The sequence below is a fragment of the Heptranchias perlo genome, chromosome 3 (assembly GCF_035084215.1).
Source record: "Heptranchias perlo isolate sHepPer1 chromosome 3, sHepPer1.hap1, whole genome shotgun sequence".
Taxonomy (NCBI): domain Eukaryota; kingdom Metazoa; phylum Chordata; class Chondrichthyes; order Hexanchiformes; family Hexanchidae; genus Heptranchias; species Heptranchias perlo.
This window is the reverse complement of record NC_090327.1, coordinates 127,781,020-127,805,107: the sequence shown is the minus strand read 5'-3', so window position 1 is coordinate 127,805,107 and position 24,088 is coordinate 127,781,020. Positions and strand designations below refer to the sequence as shown.

Sequence of the window (24,088 nt, the reverse complement as noted above, 5' to 3'; positions counted from 1 at the left end):
AGGACTCCTGCTCTGCTCCACACTGGACATCTACCGACTTTCCCCACTGCCTTAATTGTACCTTTCATGCAGGCATCCAAGGCACTATGCACTTGAAGGCAAGCATGGTAATTCTATACATTTCCTGTTAATTGCTGCAAAACAAGACCTTAACAAGCAACAAACTTGTTAATACTGGATCTGTGCATCAGCATGGGTTAAACCAATTGATTCCCAGGAGCAATTTTAGCAGCTTGAGTAAAGATTTGAGCCCACTCTTCTTAAAGCTAACGCACAAAACGACTGCACCTTAATGCAAACTTAGTATACGCATGTGTTCTAATGCACAGAGAAATGACACCCCCTTTGTATAGCACATAGGAATATTCTGCAGATTGAAAGCTTCTTGCAGCGGGATAAAGTCATGTACAGATAGGTATATCCTACCTGTAACACAAAACTCTATACACACTTTAATAAGGTGCTTTAAGACGAAGGGGTCGATTTTAACCCTTGGGTGGCCAATTTTGGGCAGGGGCGGGGTGGGGGGGGGGTGGGGGAAGAGTCAGCATCCATTTGAGTACTGGATCTCATTTAAATGAGTGCCCCATTGCAGCTTGCTGGATTTGGTCAGCCCAGAGGCTGCCCAGCCAAGGTAAGTCAGGGAAGGGGGACCGTAAGCACGGAGGGGAAGCCCGAATTATTTTTGTGGGACCTGGAGGAGCATTCCTGCACCCCCTGGCCCCACAAAAATAAATTTAAAACTTAACCTATTCAGGGCCACTTTGGCTCCATCGTCAGTGAAACTGGTCGGAGATTGCACGACGCACACAACTGGGATCCAATATAAGTCAGGGAACTGCGATTTGTGCATTGAAATGGACCGACCGCCTGAAACTGGCGGGCGCTTCAGCCGCCCGGTGGTAGACAGCAGGCAGAGTGTCATCGTCAACGGGCGGCAAGTCTCCCCACTCTATTTTGAGGCAGTCACCACCCCGTTGGCGACGATTTTTCCGAGTTAAAATCAACTCCCAAAGACTTCTGAAGGTTTTAAACTTGGCAACTTCAATTAAGAGCTGGCTGCAGTTGCTTCAGTGTTACATATTACAAAAAGGATGCCTTTCCTGGGTTCAACATGAATTTTTACTTCTACTGCAATGCTACATATAATAGTATCATGATAAACTGCGATTGGAAGGCTTTAAGATTTTACAGTTCCAAACCATAAGTTAGGCTACGATGTATAAAAACTACTTAAATTCAAGGAGAGGTCTTAAATGGTAATGTCTGAAATGAAACCCAAAAATAACAAGTTAAATCTAAGACCAGTACAATTTTTTTCTAAAGTCACCCTGGTTTGTACACTGTTAAGCCAAGAACATATGCATTTTTCTCACATCATCAGTATTTAAAGGGAGGATTTGCTCTTTTTTGACAATGGCACTTTAACTTCTTCACTCTTGTATTTAGCTAAACTAATTAACATGTTTTTTTTTAAAACTGATCTTTCAATGACAGACAAGTCAGTCAAAGAACAGGCACCATAATCCCCCTGCTTTGAGCTTCCCAACAGATAAAAAGGAACCGATTAAACATAGTTGTATGTGCCAAAAGGATAACTTAAGTAAAAGTAATGAAAGAATTTCTGGAGTGGAGAAGCACGTATGGTAAAGTTCAGACTATTTTTTAAGAATGGCGAGTTTTAAAGCAGAACTCACATTACAGAGAATCGGTACTGGCCCTGGTCCTCCAGGTTTGATGGCACCTGTGGAAATCTGTTTTTTTCAGCAGGACTTTGACACTTATCTTTGGTATTAAACTCAAGCAGATTCTGATGAATGGCCTGTAAACAAAAACAAAATGAGGATTATCAATCTGCCATGAAACTACGGGTGCAACACTACCATTTTGCACAAAGAGCAACTGAGGGCGCGTTAACTTCTCGGCCGTGACGGGCCAGATACCTTGCCACAGGCGAGTACTCAGAAAATCTACCCTACAGTGTTTTCAATCTTTTTTTTTGTGTTTTTCTTATACCAAGAAGGGCCTAGTTTGTGATAGTATAACGGTGAAAAGTAAAATCAAACTGCACACTTGTATTTTTTGATTTTGTTTTAAGAAAGCAAGAAAAGTGCATTGATGTTCAGGGGGTTGAATTTCCGTGGGAGTTCTCCTGCTCTCTGACCGTAACTTTAGCAGAATAGACGCAGCGACACAGCTGAGATACTTAGTTGGCTTCAACTGGTGTTTTGGGAAACAAACCTTAAATGAAGAAAGACCCTTTTCCCCTCTGACTGCCCTTCAGCTTAATACACTTTCCGAAGTGGATAGAACACAAAACCAGTGTGTAATCATTGCACTGTTTTTGCACAGAGACATAGGGCTCGATTTTGGCGTCGGGTTTCCGGCGGGTTTCCAGCGGGGGGGCCCGGAAAATCCCGATGTCCGGTCACGTGACCGGATCGCGACGAAATCCCGGCCACTTCTGGGTACTGCGCTGACGTGCGGGGCTGTGCGCGCAAGCCCCGCTGGTGGGAATCCCGCAGGCAATTAAAGCCAGCGGGGTTCCACTTGAGAGTACTTACCTTGCTTGTTGAGGTCAGTTAATGAGCTGAATCAGCTGTCAAAAGAGGAAGTGTGGGATTTTAGGTTCAAGGCAGTGAGCTTCACACACTGGGGGAAACAGTCTCTCTCCAACCAGGCGTGTTGCAGCCAGCAGCCTGTGGCAGGTGCCAAGGTGCGCTCCACGGGGGAGAGCCCTCACCCACGCAGGAGGCCACCGCGTCACATAGGGCAACCCCTGCCCCCCACCACCCCCCGCCAAGCCAGAGGACAGACCGACACGAAACCGCAGCCCCAGTCCGAGGAACCACCCACCTAGCCTGCACAACCCCTCAGACCAACACCTGCCAGATGGGTGGTGCGTGGACACCCTCGGAGGATGAACAGCATGACCAGCCCCAGCAGCCTCGCAGTCCACGCCGTCCGCCGCAGAGACGTGGAGCCCCCCAACACAGTGTTGTTGCACGCCCACCTGCACAGCAGGAGGGAGGGCTACCGCAGAGAGAGACGCATCGCAGAGGGCACTACCCTCGCCACAGGGTCCACAGACCGAGGCGCAGCTCCCCGGACCTCTCCGAGCAGCAGAGCACAGGGAGGTGCAGATTCGCTCGACATGTAGTCGTGGAGATCTGCAGCCTCCTTCATGCCGAGCTGCTCCTGGCTGGCCCCAGCACCAACTGCTTACCTGTCGCTGGCAAAGTCACCACTGCCCTCCACACCTTCTCCTCCGCATCCTTCCAGGGTGCAGCCTGCTACACTGCCGATGTCTCTCAGTCGTCTGCGCGGACGAGCCCTGCAAATACACCTGCACCTACTCTGCAGTAACACGATGGGTGGCATCAGTGGTGGGTCCTCATAGTGATACCCGGGAGCGGGCATTATTGGACACAACGGACAGGATTCGCGGAGACATGGCAGTGGTGGTGTCAATATAATGTGTGCTGTTTGTTGCTCTGAAATTCAATATAGGTAACACCCATGACAAACCCTCAGACACCCTTGTGCACCCCCTTCATGCTCACGACACGTTTGCCTTACGCTGCCTACTGCACATATGTGATGCATGCCCTGTGGCTGCAGCACAGGTGGTGGCAGGTTGAGTGAGGCTGGCCGTGAGGGAGATGCACGAGAGGGTGAGTATGGGATGGAGCAATGAGATTGTATGAGGATTGGGTTGCGTGTTAGTGGCAGGATGAGTACTGGCGAGGTGAGTAGGTGGAGGTAAGATGAGGATGGGGTTTGAGTGGGTATGAAGGGTGATGTGACAGAATAGTGTTGGCGGTGCCGAAGGAGATGTGGGGTGGGGGCAGTGTTGTGGCAGATGGAGTGTAGGGGAAAGACTTCGTGTTCTCACTGCGGCTGACCTACTGAGGTCATTGCAGCGCCTCCTGCACTGTAAGCAGGTGGGCCATATGTTGGTGGCGCAGGTGACCCCCTCTGCCACCTCGAGCCAGGCCTTCTTGGTGGCAGAGGCAGGCCGCTTCCTCCCGCCCGCCGGGTGGAAGATCTGTGTCCTCCCCCTCCTCCTCACCCCATCTGATGATACCTGGGGTGAGGCATCATTAAACTGGGAGCAGCCTTCCCCCTGGGCTGCTCCATGCTGCAATTTGTTCCATTGGTTGCAGCATCTGTCAGTGGAGGACTGCCCCTTTAACTAGAGAGCCTCCAGCTGACAGATCGTACTGCGCATGCGCAGCCCGACCGACGCGCAGGCCAGCGCCGTGGACCCCGGAGGAGCAGGTAATTGATTCCTATTAGTGTGTTGCCTGCTACGATCGCGTGGGCAACCCACTAATTTCGCCGAGCGTGTTGACCACGCTCCCGGAGGACCACCCGCTGGGAACCCGCAGGCCTGCTAAATTCGAGCCCATAGAGGCACAGCCTCTCTTTAAAAAATCCTGACATAAATTTTGCCTCACTAAAGCTTTTGAAAATTGTCCCTTTGTTTCACAAAATTATTTGAAGAAAAGTAACTGAGCAGTAAGTGTTAAATTCTAAAGAAAGATATTCCATCAATACAATTGACTAGGTCGATACTTTTACTTCAAGTGAAAATTTTAATGAAGGCATTAAAAATGCAAAAGACAATTCATAGAATGATGCAGCACAGAAGGAGACTATTCGGCCCATCGTTGCGATGTTGTTGTGGAATATGTAATATTGGTTTATTTTAGATTTTGTTTCAACCTTTATTTTAAATATTAGAAATTTCAGATAGTGAGGAAAAAATGGAGGATGGAAAAATATTTCAGAAAGTATTTTGAGTGATTTGTGGATTGTGCAGTCAGAGTGATGGGTTTACATAGGCAGAACCCATTATAAATTTGGACATTGGAATCTGTAATGGGAAAAGGTCCAAAACATGGGACAAAACATGACAATAGGAAGTTAAGTCATGCAGAGAGGAATTGCATGCAGATGCAAGATTTTAAAGAAGAAACTAGTTGATCACTCATGGTGCTGCACACGGGGACAAACTATCAAGTGTTGTCATCAGCTGCAGCACTTCTATAAGGGGAGGTTACAGCATGACAAGTTTATTATTATAGCATGACAAGTTTCCATAGGATGACAAGTTTCCATAGGATGACAAGTTTCCATAGGATGACATGTTTCCATAGACCGTTTCCATTATAAGTGTTAATATAGGAATTTATATTAAGAAAAAATTGACAGAAAGTGCATTCAGATGTAAGATTTTTAATATATTACAGCTATAAAGATAGTTAGATAGATAGACAGACAGACAAAAAGTAAAGTAAAGTAAAGGATGGGTCCTTTCCTGCCCAAAATATTGTATTAACGTGTAAAATATTGTGCCCTTCACTGACTGTCGTGTCCCACAGATTTGATTGTCCTGTGCTCACCCAAGTGACTGTTCTGAAGACAGACACTGACTGAAACGTTAACCTACGCTTTTCTCTCAGTGGATGCTGACTGACCTGCTGTGTGCTTCAGATTTTCAGCATTTGCACTTTTCTTCCCTTTTATTTGACTTCTGGTGAATTATTGGGCACATGATTACCGGGCACTGATTGTACGTTCCCATCTCAGTTCTTGTTCACTATTCCCGATACACTGCTTGGTCTTTCCCCTCCTTCCCAGCCCAGTCACTGACTGCCCAACTAGCGTTCAACCTCCCCGTTCTCTCTGTGCCTGGCCTCTCTGCCCCAAACCTCTCTTGTGCATAGCCAGGGAGACCACAGATAATTTCTGTGCCAGTCAGAAGATGGGCGCCATGAGTTGTTTGACTCCAGGTATTCATGGGAAGGGGTATTAAAAGCAGAGATAGAGAAAGGGAGAAAGACATACAGAGTAGAAGGCATAGAAAATGGTTGAGAGACATATTGGGAGTTTTACAGAAAGAAACAGTAACCAAGACATATAGACATAAAGAGAGAGACATACAGACAGAGAAACAGAAAGTGAGTGTTAGGCAAGTATGAAGTACAAGGGAACAAGAGGCTTATAGAAAGAGAAAACCAAAGTTAGAAAAGGGAGAGATAAATGGGTTAATGCCTGTTATAAAATAACAACCTGAGGAACGTCATTGAATAAGTTAAGCGTTCATGTGCTAATATTGCCGACAGTAATTTCTAGACTATAAAGTTTAAATGAATGTTCCCATTAATTTTCACATATCTCAAGCCGCGAACACCAACAGATTCTGGTGTTCTGAATTAAGATTTAGCCACCACTGAGGCAACAGCATTAAGAGCAGCACTCTCCAGGCCTCCAACCCCATGAAACTCAACGGGTACAAGCCAGCAAGTTAACAAAAAAAGGGCTAATTTTGCGAGGCTGGGCTCCCAGTGTGGAATTTTGTTTGATGCAAGTGTGGATCAGAGAATCAAGTATAGGAGTCAGCACGCCCAGTTCGCAGTGCTCCTGATTATCCGGTCATCAATTTTAACTAACCAGCATTGCAATATTTTCTCTTAAAAGCACCAACAGAATATGAGTTGCCTGGGTTTTGTGGGTTGTATTATCAGGACACACTGGCTGCACATGTCCACAGGCCATACTATGGACCTCCAGAAATAGGGCTACATCTTAATTCAGGATCCTTCACAGAGTCTGGTTAAGTGGCGTGCATTGAAAAGTAATTCTTAAATTTTTGCATGCTCAGCCAGAGAGGGATTTCTATTAAAACAAATAGAAAACAACACATTGAATGAAAAACACGGCCTCGATTTTAGCTCAGGGTGGGGGGTTGGGGAGTAGGGCGATCGACAAGCTTGCATGCTGAGTCCCGGAAAGATATTCGCTCCCGGGCTTCATTTACATGTGCAAGATTGGACTCCCACCCGAATCTGGCAGGAATGCCTGCCTGGCCAGCAGGCGGGAGCTGCTCCCCCGCTTAGGCCACAGATTAAAATAGCAGATCGGGCCCCAGTGGCGTCAAGTGCACATGCCTGCGATTGTTAGCTAACATTGCAGACTTGCTTATTTAGAGAGGACCCCGCTGGCTAGGGGCAAGTGTGCTTGCCGTCTGCAAATTAAAATTGGAGTCGGCCAGATCAGGGTGAGAAAGGAGTGGGTAAGTCCCCCCACCCTATTTAAATTGCACCCCCCTCCCCGCCCCCCTCACCTGATTTCTGCCAGGCAGGTGGAGTTCAAATCGAGGCCTATGTCTTTAGTAAAAAATTGAAAAATAGGATCAAGCTTAGTTGAAATGACTTTATGATCAAATTCACTGTCTATCAAGTATGAAGAATGGCCGCTTGGGTGTGTTACTGATGTGCATCAGGTACTGACAGTACTGTACTCCAGGAAGAAGCAACAACCTAAAGAGAGGAGATGGGAAGAAACTTGGCAGAAAAATGGGGGGAAAAGGAAAGCTATTTTTTTTTTAAAAGACACACACACCCTTAGGAGGAATGAAAGTCGGCTATTCATTTTTTTTTACATTGAATGCTATGTCTCTTTTAATACAGTGGTGACATACTATTTGCCAAAATCTGAATCTTTACAGAAAAATATTTTGAGGGGGCACAGTAAGAAAAAAATATGATTACCACTTCAAAGGCTGGCAGGTTAACTACTGACTTTGATTAATTTCATCAAAGTCTTCTTACATCTCAGGAGAAGGTGTGTTCTCAACAATAAAGGGTTGGCTGGCAGTGCTGATTTCACAAAATGTCACTCGCTTTGGCTTGTCAAACACATCAAATCCAGCTTTGAAGACAGCAAATACCTTTGGGTGTGAAATGTATTTTGACAAATCTTACCTAACAATTGCAGGCATGTGCACTTGTACAGCGTAAAGTATTCAGGACAACACTCTCACCTTGTAGTACATTCCACTCTCTCCAGTCGCTGTGATCAGCTCATCAAATTTCTTCTCACAGTCAGTGTCAATTCCACAGGAATCCTCTGCTGCAATATAAAATAAATAAGCAAAAACACAGTTAAGACATTTTATCTATTGTTCTGTTAATGACAAATTTTCCATTGCAACCGATCAAATTGTTATGACGAGGCCATTCAGAATTGATTCAGGGAGCAGAATGAAAGGACACGATGGCTTTTTCTCTTCAGGATGCTCGTAGAAAATTTGAGTAAACTGCCATCTGCGCAGTTAGTGCAATAACACATTGATAAAACAGTGGGACAAGTACTTGTCTCAGAAGGGATTAGAGGGCGAAAAAGACCAGGATTTGATGGGCAAACCGAAGTGACTTAAGGTGTTAAAAAGGGATGAAAGCACAACTGTGAGAGCAGAAAATATGACAACACGAGGGGAAAGCAAAGATGAATAAAGTTCCTATAAGTGTGAATTCAATGGGCTGAGCGGCAATTCATTATTCCTTATTTTCTGATGTTACTCAATTGTCAGCCATTTTTGTTGAAACAGGGACTACACAAGGGAGTAAGAATTCTTCTGGTCACTATGTGTAGTGACCCTGTGAATGCATCTGTGAAGATTTCCTCTGTTTGGTATTCTAACAGAATCATACACACAAATTCTTTTCGAAAACAGTGGTGATTTCATTGGAAAAAGCAACCACAGGCAATCTCCCCTCATAGTTCTGTAATCAATTCTAGTAGTTGTAAAAGTCAAGACTCGGAGTGATTACATTGGGAGCACTGTATCAATAAAATGCTATCACATTTTCATTGAGTTTATTTCCGAGACTATTGTAAATAATAAAAAAAATTGGCCATTATACAGATTTCTTTAATGCTACTTTACAGCATTTGCAAACGTGAAATATTTGTGTTTTGAAAGCTATGGAGGAAATTTAGTGTCTAGAGAGTTAACCTGGTCTGTTAATCAAGCAATTAAAAAAAAACAAAGTGAAGAAATCTCACCGTATATTGTTTTAGACCTTGAGATACAATTTTCTCTTATTAAGGGAAAATTTGCTCAGTGTGTAATGGTAACAACATCGAAATTAATTCTTTATAAATGGGTTTGTGATTTTGTTAACACACAGAGGAAATCTTTCCCCTTTGTTTTCTACCTTACTTTATTGATCAGGGAAGGATACAATCCAAACCAATGAATCAAACAATAATTAGTTATTCACTTACAGTGTTTCTAAATGTATGTCTTGATCTACAAGCTGAAATGAATAGTTAATAGTATTATGGTTTGATAGGAATAGCAATGTAATGAATGTTCAGCATGGCCATGCTTTGGTCTCATAATGCAGCTTTTCAATGAAATCGTTCCCACCAGTCCAGAACGTTACAGTAATAAAACTTAAATTGGAGGATGTCGCCTCCCATTTAAATGTTTTTAAAGCGATATAGACTAACATGCAAGACAATTACTGCTCTTGTGCGCAGTTTTGCTTTATATACATTTACTTTGCACAGACAGCGCACGTGTTGATAAAATCATAGGTCCGCACTGCTACAGAAATAACAAGTCTTGCTGCTATGTCGTTTGCGCAGGTGATTGTAGTTCAGCTTGTGATTATTACTTCATCCATACAGTACACACAAAAAACGTACAGCGCTATTGCTGTTATATGCTTTTTAAGTTAAAGGTCTGAACCCACGTTCTGTTAGTACACAGAATATTTGTTAAAAGTATAGGAGACTTCAAACTGAATTTTACATATTTGAGTATTTTTAATTTTTTTAAAGCCTTTCTATTTTTTCTCAAGCATTAAAAAAAACACAAAGTCAGTCCAATTTCTTTCCAAGGCAGCTCAATTTTTCCTCTGTTTTCGTCTCTGCTCAAGATTCAATAATATTATCCAATGCTGCAACTGTGGCTGGCTGAATTCATTTCAACTCCTACTCTCCAAATATCTTGTAATAATTTGCTAAATAAAACGCAATAACAATAATTTCTCTACTGCAACAACAGTGAGGAGCTACTCAAATTGAAGTTCAATATAATTTGCACCAAGATCTGAATAAAACATATAAGGAAAATCAGTCAAACACTCGCAATTAGAGGAGATGAAAAATCTAAAAAGAAATTAAATTTAGTTGTAATACAACTTCCATTCTTCTCTTCCTAGAAAATTACTACCAAAGTGTTTTTTCTGTAATTTAAATGTTAAGCCACCAGATGTGTGTCTCATGCTTGAAGAGTCGAAGCTTTGCATTATTTAGCATATTAAGACCCACAGAATGTAAAAAAGAATTCTTCATTGCCTGGAGGTTCTAATTAAGTAAACCTTTGCTTGATACATGCAAAAATTGCAATACAAGAAATTTCTTTTGCAGCCAGTCACAGCAATATAATAAATATGGAAAATTCTAAACCGATATAATTTTTCTTTCGCTTCGGGATTCAAATATATCTACTATAATCAGCTACTCTGAATAAAGGCGCACAATCAGCAAGACACCTAAAGCACTTAGGTTAACATCCACATACTTTGTGTAATGGTAAATGAATATCACATTTCACACGCAGTATTCACAAACCATAAGTTTAAACTTAGTTATCTGTGGCATTTTAGTACTTGCCAAAGATCTCAACTTTGCATGATAGTGTAACTTTGCTGTGCATTTTCTGCTATGGTGCAAAGTCTTCAGAGCTTAATTAGCAGACAGCCAACAAAAAAAATACAAGCATGATAAACGGAATCTAACAAAAAGCAAAAATGCATCAGCCGATCTGGATGCATTTGTGGAGAGGGGAAAGTAGGGTTAATGTTTCAGGTCTATGACCCTTCGTCAGAACCCTATGGAATCTAATACTTAGGGAGGTGCAATATTATCCACCTTTATTGGCTGCTAAAAAAAAAGCTCTTCCATATATCAGTGGGTAAATATACTGCACGTTGTATTTATGAGCTGTATAGACCAGGTACATCCAAGGATTGATCTATTGTCTTTGCCAACTTAGTTGATCTGAGCTGAGATGTCATGATTACCACAGTGCCTTCAGCCTCCCCGGGCTAAGGAAAGGAAGAAAATTAGCCAGGATTCCCAGTCCTGATCACTGTTCTGTAACCATCTGCTAGAAAGAGCGAGTGTGGATGCCTCTATGGGTACATACGCTCACCGCCTAGGCTTATACATGAAGAATGGCCATTTGGGCCAAGTGCAGCAGGACTGCCAACACCCATCATGATGTGGAGATGCCGGTGATGGACTGGGGTTGACAATTGTAAACAATTTTACAACACCAAGTTATAGTCCAGCAATTTTATTTTAAATTCACAAGCTTTCGGAGGCTACCTCCTTCGTCAGGTGATGGGTGTTGTAAATTGTTTACAACACCCATCATAGCCCAGCATGAGTCAGTGCCTTCAGGAGAAGAGGGAGAACATTGGAAAAACAAACTTAATAACTACATTTCATGTTTCAGATAGAGTATCACTCTTGTCTGACAAATGAGCACAAACTGGAATAACAATTCTGTCATCAACAACTGTTTATATTTTGTTAGCTGAATATTTCTAACTGTGCATTATTAAGGGGAGTATTTTATGCAGCAGCCAAACTTACAATGGAAAATACCATTTCTCTAAGAATGTTTTACGTTTGTTTTTGGAGTTTTCAGCAAACTGCAAGAGTTAAAATTATAAATAGAGGCTATCCAACCTTCAGTTTATTCCATGAGTGAGGAAGGTCTGATAACTTATGAGTACTTTGCCACACTTATCCTCACCAATGGAATAAACTGCACTTCCTCAACACCACTCAGTTCCTGGTCTAAGCCACATTGCTGTGGGAAACTGGCAAGTCGAAATTGGAAAATCATTAGCAGTACTCAATACCAGAGGCCTGAGAGCAGTCTGCACACCTGTCTGCGTCTGATGCATGGCCAAGGAGAGTAGGGAAAAAACAACAACAACAATTTGCATTTCTACAGCGCCATTAACGGAGTAAAACACCCCAAGGCGCTTCACAGGAGCGATTATCAAACAAAATTTGACACTGAGCCACATAAGGCGATATTAGGACAGATGACCAAAAGCTTGGTCAAAGAGGTAGGTTTTAAGGAGAGGTAGTGAGGCGGAGAGGTTTAGGGAGGGAATTCCAGAGCTTAGGGCCCAGGCAGCTGAAGGCACGGTCGCCAATGGTGGAGCGATTAAAATCGGGGATGTGCAAGAGGCCAGAACTGGAGGAGCACCAAGACCTTGGAGGGTTATAGGGTTGGAGGATGTTACAGAGATAGGGAGAAGAGAAAAATAACAGAAGAAAAAGAGAGACTCAGGCTCTCATCAGATTAAAATAAAGTAGTATGATAGAAGTTTACAGCTATGAATAGTTTAGAAATGTTGTGTCGATGAGATGTTAACGCTACGACAATAACCCTGGATCCCATTTAATCATCATTCAGCTGCACATATTTACAAGCTGATTTCATTAATAAGGTTTGTTTAAATTCACACTGTCTGGAACACTCTTAGGACATCCCCGCAGTGTGCTGGGAATGTCATCACACAATCAGCATGCTGCAAATAACAAGGATCTGCTTCTCATTTGATTTAAGAGGAAACAGAGAGCTCTTGTGCGGGTAGTTGCTGCACTGCATCGTTTAAACTCAAGCTACAATTTCTCTTGTAAAGTACCAGAGATCTTTGACTTATCTATCCGAACAACTCACTCACAAAAATGTGGTTTTTCAGATTTAAAATTCTTACTCATTTTTCTGAATAGAGGTTGGACAGAGACTTGGGGCTCGATATTAGGAGGGAGGCGGGTTGACAGCGGGGGGTCGACTGGGCGCGTGGGTAACGTGCCCAGTGAATTTGGGGTGCTCCGCACGCTATCGCAGCCTAATCGAAGCCACTTACCTTGGCTTCCGGGTTTCGCGCTGGAAAGCTGCGCAGCGGGTGGACTGCGCACCAGCATCGTGGACTGTCAGCTGGAGGAGCCTTATTTAAAGGGGCAATCCTCCACTGACTGATGCTGCAGACAGGAGCCAAAATTACAGCATGGAGCAGCCTAGGGGGAAGGATGATCCCAGGTTTAATGATGCCTCACTCCAGGTATTATTATAGAATCATAGAATCATAGAAGTTACAACATGGAAACAGGCCCTCCGGCCCAACATGTCCATGTCGCCCAGTTTATACCACTAAGCTAGTCCCAATTGCCTGCACTTGGCCCATATCCCTCGATACCCATCTTACCCATGTAACTGTCCAAATGCTTTTTAAAAGACAAAATTGTACCCGCCTCTACTACTGCCTCTGGCAGCTTGTTCCAGACACTCACCACCCTTTGAGTGAAAAAATTGCCCCTCTGGACCCTTTTGTATCTCTCCCCTCTCACCTTAAATCTATGTCCCCTCGTTATAGACTCCCCTACCTTTGGGAAAAGATTTTGACTATCTACCTTATCTATGCCCCTCATTATTTTATAGACTTCTATAAGATCACCCCTTAACCTCCTACTCTCCAGGGAAAAAAGTCCCAGTCTATCTAACCTCTCCCTATAAGTCAAACCATCAAGTCCCGGTAGCATCCTAGTAAATCTTTTCTGCACTCTTTCTAGTTTAATAATATCCTTTCTATAATAGGGTGACCAGAACTGTACACAGTATTCCAAGTGTGGCCTTACTAATGTCCTGTACAACTTCAACAAGACATCCCAACTCCTGTATTCAATAGATGGGGTGAGGAGGAGGGGGAGGACAGAGATCTTCTCCCCGATGGACGGGAGGAAATGGCCTGCCTCTGTCGCCAAGAAGGCCTGGCTCGAGGTGGCAGAGGAGGTCAGCAGCACCACCAACATATCACGCACCTGCATACAGTGCAGGAGGCGATTCAATGACCTAAGCAGGTCAGCCGAAGTGAACACACTTACTCATTCCCCTACACTCCGTCTACCACATCACCGCCCCCACCCCACATCTCCTTCTGCACTGCCAACACTACTCTATCACATCACTCTTCACACCCACTCAAAGCTCATCCACATCTTACCTGCACTTACTCACCTCGCCAATACTCATCCCACCACTGCCACTCAACCCAATCCTCATACAATCTCATGGCTCTGTCTCATACTCACCCTCTCATGCATCTCTTTCACGGTCAGCCTCACCCAACCTGCCACTACCTGTGCTGCAGCCACAGGGCATGCATCACATATGTGCAGTAGGAAGCGTAAGGCAAACGTATCATGAGCATGAAGGGGATGCACAACGGTGTTTGAGGGTTTGTCATGGTTTTTACTTATATTTGATTTCTGATCAACTCACATTACATATTATATTGTCACTACTACTGCCACGTCTTTGCAAATCTTGTCATGGTTTTTACTTATATTTGATTTCTGATCAACTCACATTACATATTATATTGTCACTACTACTGCCACGTCTTTGCAAATCTTGTGCAATAATGCCCTTTCCTGAGGATCACCATGAAGACCCACAACTGATGCCACCCATTGTGTCACTGCAGAGTGGGTGTAGGTGTATTTGCAGGGCTCTTTTGTGCAGACGACTGAGAGACGTCGGCGATGTCCCCGGTGGCACCCTGGAATGATGCAGAGGAGAGGTTGTTGAGGGCAGTGGTGACTTTGACAGCGACAGGTAAGAAGATGGTGCTCGGGCCAGCCGGGAGCAGCTCGGCATGAAGAAGGCTGCAGATGTCTACGACTACATGTCGAGTGACTCTGAGCCTCCGTGTGCACTGCTGCTCAGAAAGATCCAGGAAGCTGAGCCTCGATCTGTAGATCCTGTGGCAAGGGTAGTGCCTTCTGCATCTCTCCCTGCGGTTGCCCTCCCTCCTGCTGTGCAGGTGGCTGTGTCACAGCACTGTGTTGTGGAGCTCCACGGGTCAGAGGTGGACGGCGTGGCCGGCGAGGCTGGTGATGCTGTTCGTCCTCCGAGGAGGTCATGCCTGCAGCTATGGCGGCCCCCATCCAGAAGATGTACGTTTGAGGGAGTCAGCAAGGTAGGTAAATGTGTCTGCACACTGGGGTTGAGGTTCCAAGTTGGTGAATTTTATTGTTAGGAGGAGGGTGGTGGAGGCCAAGCTTTGTCCAAAGTGACAGAGTGACCTCCTGCAATGAGTGAGGGTCTCCCCCCACCACCTGTCAAATGGACCTTTGCAGCTGCCACAGGCTGGTGGCTGCAACACGTCCATTTCAACTGGGAGTGTTTCCCCCAGTAGGGGAAACACGCTCAGTTGAGATGAAAATCCCACCCCTCCTAAAATATCCTACAAATCAGGTCTGCTACTGACCTGAACTATCACATTAATTGCCTTACGTGGGATCCCGCTGGCTTTAATTGCCGGTGGGAGTCCCGCATGCGAGGGCTGCGTGCGCATCTAAGCGCGTCACTGGGGAACCTGGAAGTGGGTGGGTTGGAGCCGGGCTCCGGACCCACCCCAGGAACCCCCGATTTTCGGAGCCCCCCCCGCCACGAACCCGCCAGCTCGAATGTCCAAAAATCGAGCCCTTGCAGTCTGCAATAAAACAGTCCTCCAGGGCATGAATATAGCAAGGATTGCAATGGAGGAAAGAAAATTGTTCCCATTCTGAAATGATTGATAGGATACAGATAATAATACTAAACAGTATTCAATATGAATACAATAACTATCATATGTAGTATCATAGTAGCATCATGGTATGTTACAGCGCAGAAGGAGGCCATTCAGCCCATCATGCCTGTGCCGGCTCTTTGGAAGAGCTATCCAATTCGTGCCACTCCCCTGCAGTTTCCCTACAGCCCTATAAATTTTTTCCCTTCAAGTATTTATCCAATTCTCTTTTGAAAGTTACTATTGAATCTGCTTCCACTGCCCTTTCAGGCAGTGTATTCCAGATCATAACAGCTCTCTGCATTAAAAAAATGTTTCTCCTCATGTTGCTTCTAGTATTATCATTATAATAAATACATTACCAACTCCGTCAAAAATATTTTTTAAACTGAAGGCATATTGTTTCTGTCTTCCAAATATATTTATTGTTCCTAAACAAAGCAACTTGTCTTATCATGTACATTACTAATAAGAGGACCCTAATGGCATGGTAGCACAGTGCACTGGGGGTCAAACACGCCAAGTCGTGGAATGGTGCAATGCAGGTTCAAACCTGCCATTTCCCCATACGTGACTTTCTGATCTCGACAGGTGCACTGTGTCTTCCTGGGGAAGTGATGTGCAGAAGCCAAGTGCTTCCCAACAGAGAAAGGGCAGAATTAGAAGAGTTAGCGCAGACTAATCTCAGGCACTACAGAGCCACACAAGCAGAGAACATGAAGTCAATCATCAGTCTGTCCTCTAAGCAGGGATGAGGTGCATGCCAGTGGTCAAATCTAGAAATGGAAAAATGGGGAAAAAAAGAAAGGCCTGATGAAAAAAGAAGATTGGATCTACAGTGGCTCTTTCGGATTCCAGAAGCGAATGATTAGCTCTCTCTGTACTCGGCACACTTATCCCTCCAAAGTCTTACAATTTACCCTCTTAGCTGAATAAAAACAGTAAGCACAGATTGTGACTGTGCTTGGAGAAGCTAGAATTTCATTTTGTTCATGACCGTATGGGCATGCTGGAGTCTTCATATTAGAAAGCAATCATTATAAGCAGCTATAAATACACTTCTCAAAAAAAAAATCCATTCTCCTTTCAAATATATGGGAAACAGAGACTTGAGTTCTAGCATACTGAAAGTGTTAGGATAGAGTCACATTCCAGACTGCAAGAATCACTGTCTATATTATCAAAGCAACCTCGCTAAATGTTACCATAGGTGTTATTTTTATGCAAGAACTAATGGCACAAACACAAGATTTCTGACATGATTTACAATTCCTATTGAATCAATCAAAACTTTGAATAGCCAATTGTTAGGGGAAAAAAATAATTGTAAGAAGTATTAAGCCACAATCCCCTTGAATCCCCTTAGTGTGAAATAGTGAAGTATTGAGAACATTACTGTGTTATAAAGATCAATGTGGTGAGGCAAAAAATTAAATCCTGTTAGCTGAATAAGTCGTTTGCCACAAAATTGGATTCACACGTCAGGAACACTCACTTGCCAGGAATTCACAGTGATGATTAGTGAGAATTTTCTGTCACACGATTTCTTGCGTAATTTTAATTGCAATGGAAGACTTTGTAAAATATAAATTGATGCTTACTCTTATAATAATCAATTTACTTTCGTTTTGTATGCTGCAGAAATCGCAAAATGTGCAACATGTTTTGCAGAATATTCTCACTCCAGATGTAAACATCTGGACAAAATATTCCCATAGCAGAGATAAAATTATTCATTTAACTCGAGTGGCTGAAACATGTGCAGACAGAAAATTGTCTTGGATTTTCACTGTTTATCTACATAAAAGTGGTTTTAACTCTAGTTGTTTTATCCCTAATAGATAAAATATGAAGTTGACAGATTTAGAATACTGTATACAAGAATGATTATGTCAACACATGCATGGCATATAATTCATCTGACAATACCTTTAAGGTTCAAATTCACCTTTTCTTCCCCATCCTTATGAAAACTATTCCTTGTTGTTGGCTTCTAATAGAATAAGAAAAAGGGGAAACAGTGCTAATTTAATCACATTTCATTTTTATGCCCTTTGGAGTCCAAAGGAATGTAGTAACATGTACGACAACAAAATAAAATCAGATGTCCAACCTGATGGAAGCACTTTAAGATCTTTTCCTTTTTTTCTTTCGCTTTTTCTTTGTGTTTGCTTTGCTCTCCTCCCTCAACAACATGAAAACCTTTCTCTGCTTCCTTTACACCAATGGGAATACTTCCCTTGTGGGTGATAGGATCTCTTTGGGAGGTCAAAGGTTGCCCTGGAGAGGAAGTGACAAGCTGCGAAATGTAAAAGAGCAATTTTTTCCACATGTTCCTATGCACTGAAAGCAGTATGGGGTTGTCAGCCAACATCATTTTAAAATGGACCAGGTTACAACATAACATGCCTGTCAAATTCAATTTATAATTAGAGTAGCTGTATTTAGTTATAAAGTTTTACCGTTCCAGTAGGTTACATCTACATACCACATATATCAGTGAAACATGCTTGAAGTTAGCTTTGAAAACTTTCAAAGTTGTTTAAACATGAAAATAAATTTTCATTTTACACAAGGATCACATTTAACTGCAGGATATAAATCAATCTAGTTGCTTCCTTTGAGACAGAGCGGTGAATGAAAGAATAATCTTATTCAGTACCTTGTCGCATATATTTGCATTTTATAGTGGGAGATGTTAAAAAGAACTCCGTGGAGAAAGGTTGCTGTTAGTGCGTTGTACAGTCACTCATAAGAAGGTAATGCTACCTCCATGCATCTCACAAAAATGTTACAACTTTTAAATTCACCAGATGGGCAATGTAATTGCAGCAAAAGTATTACAAGCAAAACCCATGCTAAGTCACATCTTACTTTCAAGTATATTCAACAAAACACATTGGTAAGTCCCCTATACTTAAGAGAACTTTAAAACTGGCAATCAGCTAGTTTGTTCCGTTGTATTGAGCTTTTGCCATAATACTACTCTAATGTTTAATGCCATAATTAAACATATAATTTACTGCACCTATGCCTTTGATAATATAGAGATAGAAATCTTCAGCATCTCTTTATTACTATCAACAATTTAGTACAGTACATGGACATGATTTCATGCTGCTACAACTAGATGTAGGGAGACAAAGACCATAACAAAATGGGCTGGGTGAGCATTTCAATTTTTTTGTAGGCACTTGGAAAGATTTCCTCTGTGCACTACGCAAAACAAAATCGTAAACCCATTCTTTATAGATGGGTTTACAATTTCATTGCACATTACACATAACGCAACAGAGGAAATCTCCTGTGGTATGGTCATGGGTTTATGTGGTTTAGATCTTACTTTAAATAGGATGATCCACCTCAGCATGCACGGGCAACTAGGTAGATAACAACATCAAATTAAATGGTTTACATAGTCCTGTGTTTCCATGCAGGTACATCTATATGGGACTTGTGATAATAGATGTAAACTGCTAGCATAAACTCAATATATGATAACGATATTAAGCAAAGTGATTCAGCTCTAAATAGTAGCTCTCCTGTAGTGTAGACCAGGTTTCAAATTACAGCTGTGATGTACATTAAAATTTGACTGTACCAGTGCCAGTTCTAGTGCAAATCGGTGGATTAAGTATCACATGGTAAGTGAGCACCCTAATCTGAGGATAGAAAAAAATGACTTGTAGAATATATATATACATATTTAGTGCTGAACCATTTTGCTTAATACAGTTATCATATATTGAGCTTATGCTAGCAGTTTACATCTATGATCACAAGCCCCATATAGATATTCCTGTATGGAAACACAGGACCATGTAAACCATTTACTTTGATGTAGTTATCTACCAAGTTGTTAGTGCATGATCTATACCTAAAAAGGAAAAATTTGCAGGGCTACGGGGAAAGAACAGGAGATTGGGATTAATTGGATAGCTCTTTCAAAGATACATGGGCAAATACATGGCAGATGCAGTATAATGTGGATAAATGTGAAGTTATCCACTTCAGAAGGAAAAAGAGAAAGGCAGAGTATTATTTAAATGTAAACAATTTTACAACACCAAGTTATAGTCCAGCAATTTTATTTTAAATTCACAAGCTTTCGGAGACTTCCTCCTTCCTCAGGTAAATGTTCAGGATCTCCTTGAAGCCTACGCATTTATACATATAGAACAATACATGGTGTTTACAGACTGCCCCTGCAACTGCCCGTTGCCAAGGCAATCACCGTGTTCAGACAGAGAGGTGTCACCTGCAGAACCCCCGAATACACATTCAACAAAAAAACAAACAGGGAAAAAAAACAGAGAAGAAAAACAGAGAGAGGCAGAAACATCCGGAAGGCAGAGAGAGCCAGCAAATGACCCATTATATTAAAAACAGATAACATTTGTTCGCTGGTGGGGTAACGTGTAGCGTGACATGAACCCAAGATCCCGGTTGAGGCCGTCCTCATGGGTGCGGAACTTGGCTATCAATTTCTGCTCGACGATTTTGCGTTGTCGTGTGTCTCGAAGGCCGCCTTGGAGTACGCTTACCCGAAGGTCGGTGGATGAATGTCCATGACTGCTGAAGTGTTCCCCGACTGGGAGGGAACCCTCCTGTTTGGCGATTGTTGCGCGGTGTCCGTTCATCCGTTGTCGCAGCGTCTGCATGGTCTCGCCAATGTACCATGCCCCAGAGCATGGTACATTGGCGAGACCATGCAGACGCTGCGACAACGGATGAACGGACACCGCGCAACAATCGCCAAACAGGAGGGTTCCCTCCCAGTCGGGGAACACTTCAGCAGTCATGGACATTCATCCACCGACCTTCGGGTAAGCGTACTCCAAGGCGGCCTTCGAGACACACGACAACGCAAAATCGTCGAGCAGAAATTGATAGCCAAGTTCCGCACCCATGAGGACGGCCTCAACCGGGATCTTGGGTTCATGTCACGCTACACGTTACCCCACCAGCGAACAAATGTTATCTGTTTTTAATATAATGGGTCATTTGCTGGCTCTCTCTGCCTTCCGGATGTTTCTGCCTCTCTCTGTTTTTCTTCTCTGTTTTTTTTCCCTGTTTGTTTTTTTGTTGAATGTGTATTTGGGGGTTCTGCAGGTGACACCTCTCTGTCTGAACACGGTGATTGCCTTGGCAACGGGCAGTTGCAGGGGCAGTCTGTAAACACCATGTATTGTTCTATATGTATAAATGCGTAGGCTTCAAGGAGATCCTGAACATTTACCTGAGGAAGGAGGAAGTCTCCGAAAGCTTGTGAATTTAAAATAAAATTGCTGGACTATAACTTGGTGTTGTAAAATTGTTTACAATTGTCAACCCCAGTCCATCACCGGCATCTCCACATCATTATTTAAATGGTGATAGATCGGGGAATGTTGATGTACAAAGAGACCTGGGTGTCCTTGTACACTAATCACTGAAAGCAAACATGCAGGTGCAGCAAGCAGTTAGGGAGACAAATGGCTTGTTGGCCTTCATTGCAAGAGGATTTGAGTAGAGGAGCAAGGATGTCTTACTGCAGTTATACAGGGCCTTGGTGAGACCACACTTGCAGTATTGTGTGCAGTTTTGGTCTCCTTACCTAAGAAAGGATATACTTGCCATAGCAGGAGTGCAGTGAAGGTTCACCAGACTGATTCCTGGGATGGCAGGACTGTCATATGAGGAGAGATTGGGTCGACTAGGCCTGTATTCACTCGAGTTTAGAAGAACTCAAGCGAATATAGGGGATCTCATTGAAACATATAAAATTCTGACAGGGCTAGACAGACAGGATGCAGGGAGGATGTTTCCCCTGGCTGGGGGTCCAGAACGAGGGGTCACAGTCTCAGGATACAGGGTAGGTCATTTAGGACTGAGATGAGGAGAAATTTCTTCACTCAGAGGGTGGTGAACCTGTGGAATTCACTACCACAGAAGGCTGTGGAGGCTAAGTCACTGAATATATTTAAGAAGGAGCTAGATAGATTTCTAGACACAAAAGGCATCAAGGGGTATGGGGAGAGAGCGGGAATATGGTATTGAGATAGAGGATCAGCCATGATCATATTGAATGGCAGAGCAGGCTCGAAGGGCTGAATGGCCTACATATTTTCTATGTTTCTATGTTTCTAGCATAGACATGTTGGGCTGAATTGCCTCCTTCAGTCCTGTATGATCTATGATTCTCTGAATAAATACTTCCTCTGGAGAGCACACATCCTATTGGCTGATTAAGGACAAGGTAGGCAATGGCCATACAGATGTTCCATAATACTCAACCTCCTGCCTTACAAAGGACAATTTGGATGTAAGAAAGCAACAGAATAGGGATACTAACGGCATAAATATTATAAATAAAAATAAAATTAAATGAAAAAACTGGTTTAATATAAATCATTGGTGAAGCTTGTTGTCAAGCAGATTGTGCCTGCAAAAAAAATACTTTGCATTCCATACTGCAAAGCAAACATTGTCATAATAGAGCATACCCTGCTGGCAGACTACTGATGTCAATAAAACTCTTTATTTGAATTACTCCTGACTGTTCGACTTGCATCACATCCTGATACTCAAGATATCAGTGAACATTTTTTTAAAGTTACATTTTATTTTGACTGTTCTGAAGATGGAATTCTCTGAAATTTAAAACAGTTTATTCAGTTTGTAGCCATACAACATCTGATCAAATCCCAGAGATGAGATACTGTGCCTGGTATGGTGGTGAATTACAGAAATGGGCATGATTTCAATCCTTTGCAAAGATAGAAAAAGCATTTCGGACACATGCAGTTTAGCTCCAACCCAAATAATCTGTTTCTAATAAACTGCTAAGAGATTACCCAAAGGAATATATTCATATAGTATCTCTTGATTAGACCATACCTGGGTTTAATTTTAAAATCGTATTACATTTAAAATCTACAAAAGCGTTCTACTGCAAGATGAAAAACTGTCCTTTGAGAATAAAAGCCAACAGCCAGAAGCAGCTTTGTAACCTCACTGAAATAGATGAGGATGTAAGTAATATTCATGTCAAGTGACCACACACATCATAGGCTCCTTGTTGATATCTTAATGGGATCTTACTCAAGTTAGCATAGACCTCTGAACCTCAGAGGCAGTGTAATGATCCCTAAGTGGACCTACGCATAATATAAATGACTGGTAGTCTGGTCTGCAGAAGCTTTAATCTGGGAAAGGTCCTGAGTTTAACAAAACTTTAAGTTCTGTGATGCAGCTGTACTGCAGCAGTAATTTTAGATTTCCCTTGTAACCAATCAGGAATACAATAATTACAAAGTAATCCGATGATGATTATCACATTTTTATAACCCCTTGTATCCCACTATTTTCTTTAGTTATATTTGAGAGTTACGTAACATAATATTGCAAGGGCTCATGCTTCTCCTATGAGATTACAAATTATTACTCTTCCAAACTCTCAGTAGAGATCAATTCTGCAACTTATAGCCAGGGACTTAAAGTTAGTATTTGTTGCATTATAACCTTTGGACAAATCACTTAAAAGGAACTTTAAACAAGAGCTAATCCAATCAGTACCTGACATAGGCAACATCATTTAAACAAACAATCCTTAACACATAGTATGTAACATTTTAATATCCAAGCTAACCCCCTGCACAGTTCCTCTTTGTTATCATCTGTGAAGAAGCGTATACTTCATGGAAGCATATATGGGGTCATTTCCAACCTTGTGCTGCCGGTGGAAGCCTGGCACATCGGCTGACCACATCTAAAATCCGGCCACGATTTCCAGGCCATTTCATTTAATCGTTCGAAAACCATGTAGAACACGTGCTCGAATTTCCCATATGTGCTGCCAGTGAGCCAGGACACCCTCCTGACAGCACAAAGTTTGAAAATTATCCTTATAGAGTCTCTGGCAGATCACTACAATCTATTTAATAAACAGCTTCAAGTTGACTGGCCACTACTACAGCTTGTAGAGAAAGTAGCTTGGTCCCATCTAAAGACGCAACAGTGATCCAGAACATTTTAACTAAGGTTGTTTTATCTATCTCGGCATCTGTGCATATCTACCATTGGGCTTAAAAGGCCTGCCTTTAGTGCATCTATATAGTGTTATACCTCAACAACACACAATGAAAAATAAGGAAATATCATGACGAGCTCAGCTAACTAGCTAGTAAATTAACCGTGCTGATTGGCTTGAATATTCCATTGACCCAAATAAAAAAACCACTTCCATTTACAATTCATAGGAAAAGCTACCAACCAGCAATTAGCTAGCACAGCAAAGCCATCTAATCAAATTACTCTTTTTCTTAAACCCAGCAATCCTGAACCAGCAACGATAACAAAACTAAATAAATTGCTATCAGTAATATTTTCTTTTCTCATTCAGGTCATTATATACAGCTAAAAATAACATTTATAGCATAATATAATAAACACATAATTGCAAAATTTTGAAAAAAATCACTGAATTTATCCATAAAATTAGTCAATTAAGTTTAGACATAGCTCTAAAAAGTTTACTCTACTCTCTCTGGAGCCTAAGGCTCAACTTCTGTTTCAATCTAAAAGTTGGAAATTTCACCTGGGCTTGGGTGCTGGGGAGTTCCAGCTCCTGTTGACAATTTCTG

The 24,088-nt window shown here is 42.5% G+C and overlaps 1 protein-coding gene across 1 annotated transcript in view; it reads right to left on the bottom strand.

The window, feature by feature from the left end:
* The window catches only part of ofcc1 (orofacial cleft 1 candidate 1), a 149,234-nt gene that overhangs the window by 87,795 nt on the left and 37,351 nt on the right, over window positions 1-24,088 (bottom strand). Inside the window, exons 6-7 of the mRNA XM_067977282.1 lie at window positions 7,832-7,920; window positions 1,698-1,822 (exon numbers count right to left, since the gene is read on the bottom strand). Of these exons, the coding sequence (XP_067833383.1) occupies window positions 1,698-1,822; window positions 7,832-7,920 (214 nt within the window). The remainder of the gene's footprint in view (window positions 1-1,697; window positions 1,823-7,831; window positions 7,921-24,088) is intronic.